At 37.5% G+C, this 17,193-nt stretch overlaps 1 protein-coding gene across 1 annotated transcript in view; it reads right to left on the reverse strand.

Annotated features, from left to right (window-relative positions):
• Positions 1 to 789: 789 nt before the first annotated feature.
• The window catches only part of LOC107842728 (DEAD-box ATP-dependent RNA helicase 52A), a 47,248-nt gene continuing 30,844 nt past the window's right edge, over positions 790 to 17,193 (reverse strand). Inside the window, exons 4-8 of the mRNA XM_047396892.1 lie at positions 3,726 to 3,857; positions 2,273 to 2,347; positions 1,734 to 1,823; positions 1,573 to 1,647; positions 790 to 1,385 (exon numbers count right to left, since the gene is read on the reverse strand). Coding sequence (XP_047252848.1) covers positions 1,212 to 1,385; positions 1,573 to 1,647; positions 1,734 to 1,823; positions 2,273 to 2,347; positions 3,726 to 3,857 — 546 coding nt within the window. The 3' untranslated portion in view covers positions 790 to 1,211. The remainder of the gene's footprint in view (positions 1,386 to 1,572; positions 1,648 to 1,733; positions 1,824 to 2,272; positions 2,348 to 3,725; positions 3,858 to 17,193) is intronic.

A 17,193-nucleotide genomic window follows, 5' to 3' on the forward strand; every position in this document is an offset into this window, starting at 1 on the left:
AATTTATCCTTTTTTATCCATTCTATCCTTGCTATTAAATACTACTCCTTCCATCTCATTTTATGTATCGTCATTTGACCGAACACGAAATTTTAAAAATAAATTATGACTTTGTAAAGTTTACAAAAATTACCCCTCTTAAAATTTACTTTTTAATTATCTTTTCTTATAAAGTGAGACCCTCTAAAGATAAAATAAAAATAATGTCATTAAATAGTTACCAAATAAAAAAGATAACATTCTTTTTGAGATAGCAAAAAAGGAAATGACGAAACATAAAATGGGATGGAGAGAGTACTATTTATCACTCAATACATTTTTCAAACTATTAAAATTATTATATATAAAAAGATTACCCCTTTTATAAATTAATTAATTGTTTCTCAACTTGTGTGCCTTATCTTTTACATATAAACACATTATTTGCAACCACCGAATGCACAGTCCAACCCAACTTCAGTTTGATGGGAGGGGGCGCCTACACGAAGAATGCTCTATATTTGACTATTAATCAAATGCAATACTTTTACTATTCAATGTTAAATGAAATGTGTTCCTAAATGACAAAAACATCGTACGGCAACCACATGCTCAGCTCTAGCCTAGAATTTGAAGCAACATATTTGAAAACAAAATTTGGTAAATTACCCGGTCTCTCCATAACGGCCCTGGAATTTGCCTGCTATCATCACATTCGCTAAGTTGGAAAAATGCATTTTCAGGCGTCTTCTCTACTCCTTTTTTTTTTTCTATTTTTTCTCGTCTTCAGGCCAATCCAGTCGAGCGTCATTGAATGCAGAAAGCAGTTCGTGTAAATTTCAAGATTATCCCAACAGAAGTGTCACCACTACAGCTTCTACAGGATATGAAGAGTGACAAGGTAATATAAAACCAACAACAAAAGTGTAGATATGTGGAATTTTCAGTCATTTTAGCACGTATTTCCCACCCGGCTTTCAATACCTGTAAAACTGTGCTCAGTGTTCCCTTCATTGATAAGAACCACGTGTGAAACACCAAATACAACATACAGAGGGGGTTTCAAGGGCTAGCAGCTCCTTATGCTGATTACTATTTTTGCATGTTGAGATGTTTTTGCACTACAAATGTACACACCCAGAGATTGGAGCATCTCATGAATCGTAGCATCACTGCCTTGCCACTGCTACGACTATCAGACTAGAGGCCCATAAGATGTCTGACAATGATCATCAGTCATCCCAAGCGTCATCTGCAGCTCCCTCCTTTTTGATCATTGATGGGGCAATCATGTGCCTATAATTATCCTCCACATTGACCGTGGACCCTACTAAAGAGAGTTTAGACAGTTCACACCTTGCTTCTTTCTGCGCAGCAGCAGCTTCTCTCTCCTTTCTTCTTGCAGTCTAATAATGTAAAGAACAAATGAGGAAATAACAAAATTCCTCAAATAGTAGACAAAATAAATGAATCCCAGAAATGCTCCTCGCATGCAAGAAAAATAAACCACACAATAGCATGAGATACATAGTGAGAGAAAAGAGGAGCTAGATAGGGATACGAACAGAAGAATTAGATCCAAAGGAGGCATACCTTTCCCATAGCAATGGTCACATCATTGCCGGAACCAATATCAGCGATTGCTCTTCTTATTTGCGCCACAAGATACTGTGAAATTAAACAAAGCAAGAAAGCAGAAGTCACAAATGAATATCAAGGTATATGAACAAGCCAACAGAGAAGTGAGGGAAGACCATATCACGATCAGTGTAAAATGAAGCAGCTCGGCCTGTTGATCCTGCCCGACCAGTCCTTCCAATCCGGTGTACATAGTCTTCCATAGTCTAATTTTAACATAGGAACAGATATATCAAACTTTACACAGTTCCACGCACTGGCAACTGGTTAAAAGACCAATAATTAGGAGGATTCAGAAAGTCATCAGCATGGGCTCTTGTTTACTCAGATTCAAGGTACCAAATTGAATTTATAGACCTATATTAAATGGATAGCTGAAGATTTGCTGCAGGGAGAACTTAAGACGGCCAATAAAAATAAGACAGTGAATTACTGGAATAACACTGTGAAGAGAACAAAAATACCAATATTTGAAAGCTCTTCTATGAATGTGAAACTTCTAAATCTTATATTACATGGACTCAGGTATGGTACTATTCTAATATGGGTTGGAGTAACTATCCAAAGGTGTACCTACAATTTTAGCTAAGTTAATAGTGTTTTTCCAAAAGGAGTAGCTTTCGATGTCGGTTCTTTTTCTTGCAGTTTGTTATACCTTTGGGAGATCTAGGTTAATTACATGTGCAACTCCTGTGACATCCAATCCCCTAGACGCAACATCAGTAGCAACCTGCCAATCCATCATAATAAGTTAATTGCACAGATACATGGAAGTTCAAAAGGCATCTAAAATTATGTCAAGAATCAATTTTTTTAGAAAGGAAAAATCAAATTAATTTCATTGTAATTCGACACTGAATTGAAAAGGATTTAGCGCAGTTTGGTAGCACCTTTGTTTTGGGTGAAAAATTATCAAAGCCTGCCATCCTTACCTAGTATTCTCGTTGGGACTGTAACAACTAATCCATTGAGATAGATTCGAATTGGACATTCATTTTCATTTTTATGAGACTAGATGCATGCAAGTTGTACTGGGTGTTTGAGATAGATTCGAATTGGACATTCATTTTCATTTTTATGAGACTAGATGCATGCAAGTTGTACTGGGTGTACAAAAAAATCATTTTTCTTTACCTTCATATCTATATTGATAACAGAGCGCTCATAGGTTTGGCAGAGCTTGGGTCGTTAAAACCCAATGTTGTAGGTTCACGAAGAACCAAATTACATCGCAGATAACTGTCCACTCTTGTATGTGACCACAGGACAGTTTCAGATGGACAACATTGAAGTGTTGGTTAGAGATGATTCGCAGTAATTTAATTTTTAAAGAAAGCACAAATTTCTCTTTGCAAATAAAAGAAAAGCACTGAGAGTTTCATTTGGTGTAACGCAAACTCACATGTAAAGCTTCGCCATTTTTTTATTGCTGATATTGGAATTCATCAAAAACAGAGGCCTGCATTCCACATGCCTTCTTAGAAAAGAAGGGGACCTTAATTTGAAGGTGTGTAGGCAGCTTTACAGAAATGATTTTGAAGTAGTAGACTAAAAAGCGCATTTAAGATAGTAGTTGCTGTTTATAAAGTTTAGCTCCACCCAAAAAAAATCTCTGGGCAGCCCCAAAAAGCTGTTTTTAAACGTCAGAAAACTATTTTTTTAAGAGACCTTATTATAAAAAGACAAAGTTATCATATATTTTCAGAAAACTCCTGGTCCAAACACTCCCAGAACATTTCCTCTTCCTACAATTTAAGTAAATATATAAGCACCTAGATCATCTCTCTGCATCAAACGAGGGTGAAGTGGACACTGGCAGTCTATTCTGTTTTGGAAATAATGCTGACAGATCGCAAAAGGAGAAAAAAATAGATGGAACCACAGAAGAGACTACTTTTTTTAGATGAGACTAATTGATTTCAAGGAAGCATAATTTGTCCCAAAGGAAAACAAAAAAGGGTTTCACACCCTCAAGCACTACCAACTGCTTCGGATATCATTACTCCTATCATCTGACATAAAATCAGGGATAATGAAATTCACAAGTAATCTGTATCAACAAGAGAAAAAGCCATGAAATATTACAACAGTAGATGTTTTAAACATACCAAGATATTGATAGGTCCATGTCTGAATTCACGAAGGGCAGCCTCTCTTTCATTTTGGCTACGACCACCATGAAGTGCAGTTGCAAGCAAACCCTGCTGCATTAAAGCTTCTGCTACTTCATCACATTTTGTCTACACGATGATGGTGCATAGTAAAAATAGTTAACAGCATGCATTTATAGATTTTTAAAAAAGAGACTGAAGGTCTTCGAGAAGATAAATCAAAATTATAATAATGTCATGCAAGAACAAACTAAAAGCCCTTATCATGAACCAGGCCATAAGGATGTACAAGCTGAAAAAGCCCTAGCCATTCACAAAGGCATATAGAAGGGACTGCATAGTCATCACTCATCAGTTCTAAGAGGGAAGAAAATTATCGGATCAAAGGAATCCTTAGTCTTACTGTGCCCTCGAGGATCTCAAACCTGTGCTACAGACATGAGCCGCCTCATTCCCAACAATCAAGTGGCACAGACAGTGTAGTTGTAGTTGTAGTAACTGATACAAGAAAAAGAATAGTAGTTGTACTGAGGAGTTTCTCAAGTGCATACAATGGGCTTTGCTAATGAGCATGTCTGTTCTTAGCTGAATAAGACGGATCGAGAATGTAGCAGATCAGATTAGTGACAGATACAGGTAGGAAACAAGTGCTTGTGACATCTCTTACACTGAAAAATCCATTTAACCAGGAGCTGACTGGAAAAATACAAGTGTCTTCTGTATCTTCTTCAAGAACCTTACATTGAACAGCCCCTAATTTAGCCACCAAATTGAACTTTATGCAACTTAAAATAAACTCTTTAATACCCTTGCGCACTTTCACATGTATGCTACTTAATCACCACTAGTCCATTTCATTTAAATGCAGCAAGCATTCAAGTAAACTACTGGGACAGAATTTGTGGCTGATGAGATGCTGTTCTATCGGAAACAGCCTCTCTACTTTGTCGGAGATAGTGGTATGGACTGCGTACATTTTACCCTCCCCAAACCCCACCCCACTATGTGGGAAAACACTGGGTTTTTTGTTGTTGTTGTTGAGATGCTCCTTTTTCAGTTCATGTCTGTCTTGTAATGTTAAACTGACTAATTAGGTGCACACTCGGTAGCATCTTCATAGCACTAACAACTAAATCAAAGCAATTTATACATTACAAACATCAAACTACTACTATCTATTGTCAAAGAAAATGCATGGATATCCTAGTTAGAGAGAGAACCTAGCAGAACTAAAGAATCCACATAAGACAATTTCAACTAGTTGGAGCAAAGTCTTTGTAGTTGTCATGCAGGGACTGCCTAAGAACATTGGGGACCTAAACTTTATTAAAATGCTTCAAACTTTAAAAAAAAAAAAAAAAAAAAAAGAAGAAGAAGAAGAAGAAGAAGAATCGTATTCAGTAACATGATTCATGCTTTATAGTTGACCTGATTAAATTCTGATAAATAATAAAAAGCAATATACTATTATGAGGTAAAAAATACATTAAAGTTTTCAAATTCAAGGAAACATATAGTAGAAAATTAGAACCGATCAGAATCTAAAAGTTGATAACTTGATATCAAAATAAAATTTTATTATTTTAATTTATTTGATGCAATCATTGAGAACTTAAGAAAGAATAAAATAAATAATTTTATTGTTTTTCACAGAATAGCTAGCTTAATAAGAGAAACAGAACAGAATATAAAATGCAAATGTTATTATGAGAAGGAAAAAAAGAAGAGTATTAGTAGTAGAATACAAATTAACCATCCGCCACCATCAATACATTGGCTAAATAGTTTTCTTTTTTTTTATACAGATTTATAGCTTTTTACCATAAGATTTCAAAAGTTCATTTTAAAGGAAAATTATCATAGAATTAACCTATTACTTCCTTTGTACCAATTGATGTAGAATACTTTCCACTTTAGTTTGTCTAAAAGAATACTACTTTCTATAAAAACAATTTAGCTTTAAACTTCTCATTTAATCGGTGAAAGATGATTTATAGTCATATAATCTATGATTTATTTTAGATTACACTTTTTCTTGCACCACCATCAACGCCGGCGCAATTCCGGCGATCTCACTCCGGCGACCCGTCTTTTCACCTCTTTCTCGTTCTTTCTCTCGTTCTTTTCTTTCTTTATAACCCTTTTGCAGGTTATACAAGTGTAGATTCCGGCGACGACAACACTATTCCGGTGACAGCAACACTATTCTGGCGACCAATTTCGACCCCAAATTGCCAGAATCCAGCGACTCAATCAAGCAAACGGATCCAACCCAACTTCGATCAGGTGCACTCGCTCCATCTTTTCTAGTTGTGAGTATAGCTTTCTTGATTGTGGATGACGACTTGTTGATTTTGGTACTTCATAATAGTGTTTTACTTGTTAATCCTATTTGCGTTTTTGGCTTTTTATTGTTCTTAGTAGTTTTGAAGTGTGTTACCCTGTCTGATTACTGTTACTTATTTTACTAGCATATCTATTAATTGTGGTAGTATAGTTCCCGTTATTGACTATTGTTTATCAAAACTTACGTTATATTATTGGTTTTGTTGCTTTCTATATATTATAGATTGTTGTCTGTGTCCTTAGCATATAGTGGGCACAGATTCAAGCTCCTTTATTGATTTCATTATAACCAGTGTGTCCTTTATTATCTTTCTTCCTTTTTCTTTTTATCCTTTTTCCCCTATTTGCGTAGTGGTTGTGATTGGCGATGGTAGACTAGGGTCATGTCATAGGTCAGGGTTGGGAGGTGTTAGGTCTAGGTCGGGGTTGGGGGGTTGGTTCAGGGTCGAGTCTAGGATTGAGTTTGGGGTTGAGGACCGTAGTAAGGTTAGGTGAGATAAGGGCGTTTCTAGGTTGCGAGTTGGGTCTTGGAACATAGGAACTTCGCAGGGTAAGTCTATAAAGCTGGTGAAGATTCTTAGAAAGATGAGGGTGTTAGTATAGCGTGTGTCCAGGAAACTAAATGGGTAGGCACTAAGGCGAGAGATATGAATGGTTATAAGTTGTGGTACTCGGGTAGCGTGAGACATAGAAATAGGGTATGTATCTTAATAGATAAAGAACTTAGGGAGCAGGTGGTAGAGGTAAAGAGAGTTAGTGATAGGTTGATGTCTATTAAGTTGGTCATTGGAGGGTTTACGGTGAACGTTATTAGTGCCTATGCCCAGCAAATAGGTTTGGACGGGGAGGAGAAGAAGGAATTTTGGGAGGTTTTAAATGAGGTGGGGAAGAGCATTTCGAGCACTGAGAAGCTTTTCGTGGGAGGGGATTTCAATGGGCATATTGGGTCATTGTTGAGAGATTATGATGATGAGCATGGCGGTTTCGATTTTGGGGAGCAGAATGAAGGAGGAGCTTCTCTTTTGGATTTTTCTAGAGCTTTTGGGTTGTGGATAGCGAATTCGAGCTTACCGAATAAGGAGGAACACCTTATTACGTTTCGTAGTTTAGTGGCCAAGACTCAAATAGACTTTTTGCTTCTTAGGAAAGGGGATAGAGCGCTTTGTAAAGACTGTAAAGTCATACCTAGCGAGAATCTTTCGACTCAGCATAGGTTGTTGGTGATGGACTTGGTTATCAATAAGGGCAAAAAGAAAAGAAGTGTGGAGGCTTAGCCCACGATTAAGTGGGGTAGTTTGACTTTGGCTAGTGCTTTGGAAATGGAGAAGTTGAAGAGTAGGGGGGCTTGGGAGAGTAGAGGGGGTGTGGATAGTATGTGGGAAACGACTGCCAGTTACATTAGGGAGACCACTAGAGAGGCGCTGGGTGTCTCGAGAGGTCGATCCAGCAAACATCGAGGAGACTTGGGGGTGGAACGAAGAGGTTAAGAGAAAGGTGGAGTCTAAGAAGGTGGCTTATGCTAAGTTGGTTGAGAGCAAGGATGATGAGAAAGGTAGACGAATAAAGAGGAGTATAAGGTAGCTAGGAAAGAGGCTAAATTAGCGGTTACGGTGGCTAAGACAGCAGCTTTTGAGAGCCTGTATGCAGCTTTAGAGAAGAAAGGCGGAGATAAGAAGTTGTATAGGCTGGCTAAGCCAGGTAGCGGAGGGCTCGTGACCTTGACCAAGTGAAGTGCATCAAAGGAGAGGATGGTACAGTGTTGGTTGAGGATGCCCTCATTAGGGAGAGGTGGCAGTCCTATTTTCATAAACTTTTGAGCGACGAGGGAGACAAAGGTTTCGTGTTGGGTAACTTGGAGAAATCTGAGGAGTGTCGCGATTGTGGTTATTGTAGGCGTATCAAGCTTGAAGAGGTCAAGGGAGTTATTCCCAGGATGCGGCGGGGTAGGGCGACGAGGCCAGACGAGATTCCAGTGGATTTTTGGAAGAGCACTAGCGAGGCAGGTTTGGAGTAGTTGACAAGGTTGTTTAACATTATTTTTAGGGCAGCGAAGATGCCTGAACCATGGAGATGGAGTGCGATGATTTCAGTGTATAAAAACAAGGGAGACATCCAGAGTTGCAACAACTATAGAGGTATTAAGTTGATGAGTCATACTATAAAGGTTTGGGAAAGGGTGGTAGAGTTGAGGTGAAAAGAATCGTGACGATCTTTGAGAATCAGTTCGGTTTCATGTCAGGTCGCTCAACCACTGAGGCCATTCACCTTGTGAAGAGATTAGTGGAGTAGTTTCGGGAGAGGAAAAAGGACTTGCACATGGTGTTTATTAATCTTGAGAAGGCATATGACAGGGAGATTCTGTGGAGGTGCTTGGAGGCTAGAGAGGTGCCCGTGGCGTACACTAGTTCGATTCAGGATATGTATGATGGTGCGAAGACTCGTGTGGGGACGGTAGGTGGACATTCGAAGCACTTTCCAGTTTTGATAGGGTTGCACCAGGGATCAACTCTTAGCCAGTTTTTATTTGCCTTGGTGATGAATGTTTTGACGCGACATATTCAAGGGGAGGTGCCATGGTGTATGTTATTTGCAGATGATGTGGTACTGATTGACGAGACTCGGGACGGAGTAAATGATAAGTTGGAGATTTGGAGACAGAAAGGATTTCGATTAAGTAGAACCAAGACGGAGTACTTGGAGTGTAACTTCAGTGATGTGTTGTAGGAGGCTGGAGTGGTTGTGAAGCTGGACTCTCAGGCCATTCAGAAGAGGGAGAGTTTAAAGTATCTGGGGTCTATGATTCAGGGCAATAGTGAGATTGACGAGGATGTCACGCATCGTATTGGCGCAGGGTGGTTGAAATGGAGGCTCGCTTAGGGAGTTTTATGTGATAAGAAGGTGCCCCCGAAGCTTAAAGGTAAGTTCTACAGAGTGGTAGTCCGGCCAACTATGTGGCAGAGATGAGAATGTTGCGATGGATGTGTGGACATACCAAGAAAGACAGGGTAAGGAATGAGATTATTCGATAGAAGGTGGGAGTGGCCTCGGTGGAGGACAAGATGCGAGAAGTGAGGTTACGTTGGTTCGAGCACGTGATGAGGAAGGGCTCTTCTGTCACAAAACTCTATCTTCTATCACTCTAGACTCTGTTCTTCATGTCCCTAGTTGTCCTTTTTAATCTTGCATCTATTAGTCATTTGATACGTGCCCTTCATTATAGTATAACTTTTTTTTATAATCCTTTTCTAATGCACGACCGCAAAACGAGACAGACAATTGGCATAAGACATGAATCACAAGGCCTTTACTATCTAACCTTTTCAAATTCCTTCACAACATAATTCATTACAGACCCTCCCGACCTTATTCACAAACGTTTGGGACATCCGAGTCTATCCAATCTACAAAAGATGGTATCTAGTTTGTCTAGTCTACCCACATTAGATTGTGATTCATCTCAACTTGGAAAACACACCAATGCAACATTTTCACGCAGTATTGAGAGTCATTCAGATTCTATTTTCTCATTAGTTCATTCAGATATTTGGGGTCCTAGTAGAGTTAGTTCACCCTTAGGATTTCATTACTTTGTTAATTTTATTGATGATTTTTCAAGATGTACTTAGGTTTACTTGATGAAAGATCATTCCGAGTTATTTTCTATATTCAAAAGTTTTGTGCTGAAATACAAAATCAATTTGGTGTTTCTATTCGTGCTTTTCATAATGATAATGCCTTAGAATACTTATCCTCCCAGTTTCAGGAGTTTATGACTCATTAAGGAATCATTCACCAGATATCATGTCCATACACCCCTCAGCAGAGCAGTATAGCAAAAAGGAAAAATAGGCATCTTATTGAGACTGCTCTCACTCTTCTCATTGGATCCCATGTTTCACTACGTTTTTGGGGCGATGCAGTCCTCGCATCTTACTATCTCATTAACAGAATGTCATCATCTTCGATCCAGAATCAGTTTCCCCATTCCATACTATTTCCTTAGTCACATCTCTACTTTATCCCTCTTGTGTTTTGGGGAGCACATGTTTTGTTCAAAACTTAGCCCCAGTAAAAGATAAATTAGCCCCTCGTGCTCTCAAATATGTCTCTCTTGGTTACTGTCGAGTTCAAAAATGGTATCGATGTTATTAACCAGATCTGGGTCACTACCTTATGTCCGCCAATGTCAGATTCTTTGAATCTCAACCTTACTATACATCTTCTGATCATCTTGATATCTCTGAGGTTTTATACCTCCAGTCTTACCCACACCAATCTTTGAGGAATCTACGGTTACTTCTCCATCTCTAGCTGCAGTGCCACCACTTTTGAGCGCCTGACATTTTCCCTACTACGGACCTGACTCCTCCTAGCCAATCAGTTGCACTTCAAAAAGGTATAAGATCCACTAGCAATGCTAACCCACATTATACTTTCTTGAGTTATCATCATTTGTCATCACCCCATTATACTTTTGTATCATCTTTGTCCTCTATTTTCATCCCTAAGACTACAGGTGAAGCACTTACCCATTCAGGATGGAAACGGGCTATGATTGATAAGATGTTTGTTTTACATACGAGTGGTACTTGGAAGCTTGTTTCCCTTCCTGAACGTACATCTACTGTTGGTTGCCATTGGGTTTATACAGTCAAAGTTGGTCCAGATGGTCGAGTTGGTCGACTGAAGACTCGCCTTGTTGCCAAAGGATATATACAGATATTTAGGCTTGATTAAAGTGAAACTCTCTCCCGTGGCTAAAATAGCATTAATTCATCTTTTTCTCTCTATGGTTGTCGTTCATCATTAGCCTCTTTATCGATAGGACATTAAGAATGTTTTTCTGCATGGTGATCTTGAGAAAGAAGTCTATATAGAGCAATCACCTGGTTTTGTTGCTCAGGGGGAGTCTAGTAGCCTTGTATGTTGACTGTGCAAGTCACTCTATGGTTTGAAACAGTCCCATCGAGCCTAGTTTGGAAAGTTTAGCACAGTGATTCAGGAGTTTGGCATAATTCGTAGTGGAGCTGATCATTCAGTGTTTTATCGCTATTATGAACCAAATTTGTGTATTTATTTGGTGGTTTATGTTGACGATATTGTTATCACCGGCAATGATCAAGATGGTATCACTAACTAAAAGCAACATCTAGTTCAGCATTTTCAGAACAAAGACCTCGACAGACTGAAATACTTTCTAGGTATTGAGGTTGCTCAGTCCAGATCAGGTATTGTTATTTCTCAATGCAAGTATGATTTAGACATTCTTGAAGAGACACGAATGATGGGATATCGACCCATTGACACTCCTATCGATCCAAAGGCTAAACTTCTGGCAGGATAGGGGGAGCCACTCAGTGATCCTAGAAGGTATAGGCGGTTGGTTGGAAAGTTGAATTATCTCACAGTGACTAGACCTGACATTTCTTTTCCTGTAAGTGTTGTAAGTCAGTTTATGACTTTCCCCCATGATAGTCATTGGAATGCAGTTGTTCGTATTTTGCGATATATTAAGTCATTTCCAGGTAAAGGACTACTCTTCAAAGAGCGAGGCCATGAGCATATTATTGGACATACAAATATTGATTGGGCAGGATCAACCTCTGATAAACGTTCTACATCTGGATATTGTGTTTTAGTAGGAGGTAATTTGGTGTCTAAAAGAGTAAAAAACAGAGTGTGGTTGCTCGATCTAGTGCCGAAGCAGAATATCGAGCAATGGCTGCAGCAACATGCGAGCTGGGTTGGATCAAATAATTGCTGAGAGAACTAAAATTTGGAGAAACTAGTAAGATGAAACTTTTATGTGATAATCAAATAGTCCTTCATATTCCATCTAATCCAGTGTTCCATGAGAGGACCAAGCACATAGAGATTGATTGTCACTTTGTCAGAGAAAAGATACTCTCTAGAGATATTGTTACAAAATTTGTGAAGTCGAGTGATCAACTTGCAAATATCTTCACCAAGTCCCTCACCAGTCCTCGTATTAATTACATTTATAACAAGCTCGGTACATATGACTTGTACGCACCAGCTTGAGAGGGAGTATTAGAATATGAGTAGAAATAGAAATAGTATACAAAATCCTAATTGAAAAATGATTGTAATGTAGTGTCAATAAATAGGGAGTCAATGTAATTATGGAGACATACAATCCAATAATAATATTTTCTCCATTATTTCTCACACATCACATAAATTAAAATGAAGAAAATATTAATTAAAAAATAGGGTTTTAAAAAGTTAGGGACCTAACATTGCTTCATTTGCTTGTCCCCCAAGTCGTCATTGTTGTCATGATTACATTAGGTGCACGTTTGTCAAGTCTCTTTACTAGTTAGAACTTGTACCTCCGTGTAGCAATAAGTGTAGATTTAGGCCTCATTTATTTGCACTTATGAAGGTCTGAATCTTAATCATTAAAATTTGTCATCAAATCTGTTTATTTTGTAGGTTTAGATCTTAATCATTAAGATCTTAACCATTAACAACAACAACAACAAACCCAGTATATTCCCACGTAGTGGGTCTGGGGAAGGTAAAATGTACACAGTCCATACCACTAGCTCCGAAGAAGTAGAGAGGTTATTTCCGATAGACCCCCGCTCAAGACAAAGGACCATAGACAAAAACATAGAAAGCGAGCAAAATGATAAACTAACAGAGAGATACGATATCCACAAAAATAAAGTACATTAACAAACCAAGGACCCCCCCCCCAACCCTAGAACTACCAACCAAGCTACACTAAACCCTCCTAGCTACAGACTAAGACTCGACCACACACCTTATCCCTCTATCTTAATACTTTTCCTCCATACCTTCCTATCGAAGGTCATATCCTCAGTAAGCTGTAATGCTCCATGTCACGTCTAATTACTCCTCTCCAGTACTTCTTCGGTCTACCCCTACCCCGCTTGAAACCTCCAAGGCCAACCTCCCACACCTACGAACAGGGACATCTGTGCCCCTTCTCATCACATGACCAAACCATCTCAACCTCACTTCCCGCATCTTATAATCCACCGATGTCACTCCTACCTTCTCCCGAATAATCTCATTCCCAACCCTGTCAGCTCTCGTAAATCCACACATTCAATGCACCATCCTCATTTCCGCCAGCTTCTTAATAGGCCAACACTCCGCTCCATACAACATAGCCGACCGGACCGCAACTCTATAAACATTGCCTTTAAGCTTGGGAGGCACCTTCTTATCGCATAAAATTCCCGAGGCGACCCTCCATTTCATCCAACCTGCCCCAATACGGTGAGAGACATCCTAATCAATTTCTCTATTCCCCTGGATCATAGACCAAAGATACTTAAAACTATCCCTCTTACAAACCACCTGAGAATCCAACTTCACTACCATTAAGTGTGTCTTTTATGTTTCAACCACTTAATGGGTCCAAATAAATATGAATAATTAAAATCTGTAATAAAGGCTTAATATCATTAAGTTGTTAATTCAAAGATTTCTAACAAGATGGCATTTGACCAATTCCATTCATTCACCACTACCGTCGTCACCTACCATTATCAACTACAGCTTCCACCACCCACTACCCACTACCCACTACCCACAACCACAACCACCAACCACCAACCACCAACCACAACCGACAATCATCACCATTAGTTACTGCTGCATATGGCCAACTACTATCATTATTCACACAACCATTAGCTATTATTCTCAACCCAGTGTTGCCAAAGGCGTTTAAGCCCCATACGAGGCTCAAAACTTGTTGAGTGCTTTGCCTCACTTAATGTGCACTTCAGTGTCTGTCGTCAAAGCTCTAAGACAAACTTTTCCTTGCGAATGAGCATTTCCTAAAGAGGCAATGCCAAAGAATTGATATTTCACTTTACCGATTAAGAAAAAATTAATTTTATTATCCATATATTTATTTTTCATGCTTATAATTATTACTCTTACAATAAAAAAATAAAAAAATTAATAAATATATATACATACACAATAATTTTGGGATTTCCAAGAATTTGAAAATATATTGTTGAATTGGTGAGGACTAATATGCGGCTAAAAATCTTGAAGAAGAAAGAATAGATGCTTCGTTTATAATTTGGTTTTGAATTTGCTTGTCTTATGAATTATTGCTATTAAGATTATGGTATTCATATATGCAAATTAATATTTTATTGTTTTGATTAATTGGCGCCCTCACGTCTTAGTGAGTAGGCCCTTATTGCTTTATATCGCCTCACACCTCCAAAAACTGGTGTAAGCATACAAAACGGCTCTCATACGTAAGAAAGAGCATATCTCACTTGGCGGTTCTAGCTCTATTTAAATTTTAATACAAGACACTGCATTCCAATCCTTTTTCAAGTAGGATTCTATATACTATTTTGCAACCTACTCATATTCTAACACTCCCCCTTAAGCTAGTGCATCCAAGTCATATGTACCAAGCTTATTAAAGATGTAATTAATACGAGGATCGATGAGGACTTGATGAAGATATCTCCTAAGTGTTTTTTCTCCGACAAAGTGACAATTAATCTCAATGTGCTTAGTGCTCTCATGATGAACTTGGGCAATCTGTGATTTGGACTCCTTACCCATCTCATGAAAAAGTGATGTTTGATTTTCTAATCTCCTCATGGATTTTGAATTAATCAGAGGACTAAACTAAACTGAAATCAATGATGCACTTTTTGCAGAAATTGTACTGAACCATCGAAAAAATCGAAAGAGGTCTGAAAGATCTCACCGAAAAACTAACAAAAGTCGCTAGAGTAGGGTTCCACTGATCTAAATCCAAAACAAAACTAATGGAAAGGCTCACAAGGACTGGGCGAACCTATCAAAAAAAGAATTGTTGAAAAATTGGTTTGGAAAAGCATGAAATCAACAAAACAGTATTGAAGCTGCCAAACTATTAGATTTGACTATTGAAAAGCGGTCAAAATCTGAGAAAATTATATGGATAGAATTAGAACAATAGCGTGACCCTACTAGAAAAGATAGATTTCTTGAAAAGTGGCAAGAAAGTATCGCACAACGGTCGTGTGGTTAGATCTCGCCGGAGGAGATGATCTCCTAGGCGACACGTGGAAGTGCATGGAAAGTCAATTCATGACGGCGCTGGTTGTGGTTTGGTAGCAGGGTCTAGACCACCGGTGTTGGTTTTCGCAGAACACTGACAAAAAGTGAAACTACGTAAATCAGATCTAAGGAATTGCCGAAAAGACACGAAATTACGCAAATCAGATTTGAGCCACCGAAAAGACACACGGTGCAACACAACTCATATATGAAAAAGTAGTTCGGATGCACGGTGCAACGCAACTCAGATATGAAAAACTAGTCCAAAAAAATCTAAGGTGCTATACAAATTAGATATGACAAAGTAGTCATCGAAAAGATGCATGGTATTACGTAAATTAGATATGAGAAGCCACCGAAAAGAAGCACGGTGGCCCAACTTTTGCTAATATAATCATTGGCCAGATGGACGGCTATGAGCTATAACCACATACCGGTTGCGGAAGCTTTTTTAAAAAAAAGTTCTATACCAAGATCATAAAGGCTCTGATACCATGTGAGAAATCTAAAAGAAGAATCTTATTAAATTGTTGTATTACATAATTACATGGAGACCCTATTTATAGATACTACATTCCAATCCTTATTCAAGTAGGACATTACATTGCAATCCTTTTCCAAATAGGATTCTATATACGATTCTTTATCCTATATATTTTCGCAGTAGACATTTCATGTGTTCAACACTCTCTCTCATGTAATAGTTTTAAGAATTAATAATGCTCCATATTCAAAGTATAAGAGTTCTTTATTGTTAATTGTTTTTATTTTCAATTGTTAGTATTTTACTACACAATATGTTTCAACGGTATCAAGATTTTAACATTAATATTAGTAATTTTTATATGATCCAAGATCACATAAAAATAGTCTCTCTCTCTCTCACACACACACATATATTAGTACTACTATAGAAGTGTGGAGGCACCTCTTCGTCGTCATACCTACTTGCTTCGTGATTTTACTATATCACCCCTAATTAATTACTATATGCCATTTATGTATTAGAAAATTAATATATTTAATTAAAAAAAGTAAAATAGACATTTATGACATATCTGTTTCAGCTGCTTTAACCGTAAGTTTACTATATCACTCCTAATTAATTATTATAAGTCATCTAAGTATTAAAAATTAATAATATTTAATAAAAAATATAAATATACATAACATGATAAATTAACTCTTGATGTTTTAAATTAACATGGCATATTATATGAGGCTCACTTAAATTTTTTTCACAAGTATTTTTAATAGCAATTTTGTTATATCACTTTTAATTAGTTATTATGAATTATTTAAGACATGTTTGCTGCGCTACTTCAATCGTGATATTTGGTCAACTCCCGAAATTATATCAACGTCACTTAAATTGGAATAGAAGAAAACAGTATTATAAATCACAATAATTAAAAACCTAAATGATTTTAGAAATATAATTGACTATCAATCAGAAAGTTTGGACAAGGAGAGTACTATAAATTGCAATAGCTAACAGTTTAAAATGGTAAATTACAATGTCAAAAAAATATTATAAATTATAATAGCTAACAACTTAAAATGTCTAGAAACATATTAAAAATATAATTAATTATTTACATTTATTTGTGTCATATAAATTGAAGGAAAAAACAACATATATTGCACGGGCCCATTGATATCTAGAGAGTGTGTATGTGTATATATATATATATATATATATGTATGTATGTATATATTCCATTCTTTTGTCCAAACAATTACTGTTTGTGCTCATAGTTACATCTTTTACATTACATTTCTAGTTTTTATCTTTTCTTCATTAGTTCTTTCTTCTCTAAAGCCCATATTTTAATTATTTTTGTACCTTAAAGCTCCAAAAGACTACAGCGCTATTTTGTGCTTTTTGCTTATGAGTACTCCGGGGACTACTCTGGACCAGTTGATTGATTGACTATTGTAAAACATTAAAGAACTAAAATAGGATAATCTGCATTCTCAATAGACTCCTTGATAGCATCCACGGTGGCTATCAAGAAGATGTTTATGGTGAAAGAAAGAT

Source organism: Capsicum annuum, chromosome 9 (genome assembly GCF_002878395.1).
Source record: "Capsicum annuum cultivar UCD-10X-F1 chromosome 9, UCD10Xv1.1, whole genome shotgun sequence".
NCBI lineage: Eukaryota > Viridiplantae > Streptophyta > Magnoliopsida > Solanales > Solanaceae > Capsicum > Capsicum annuum.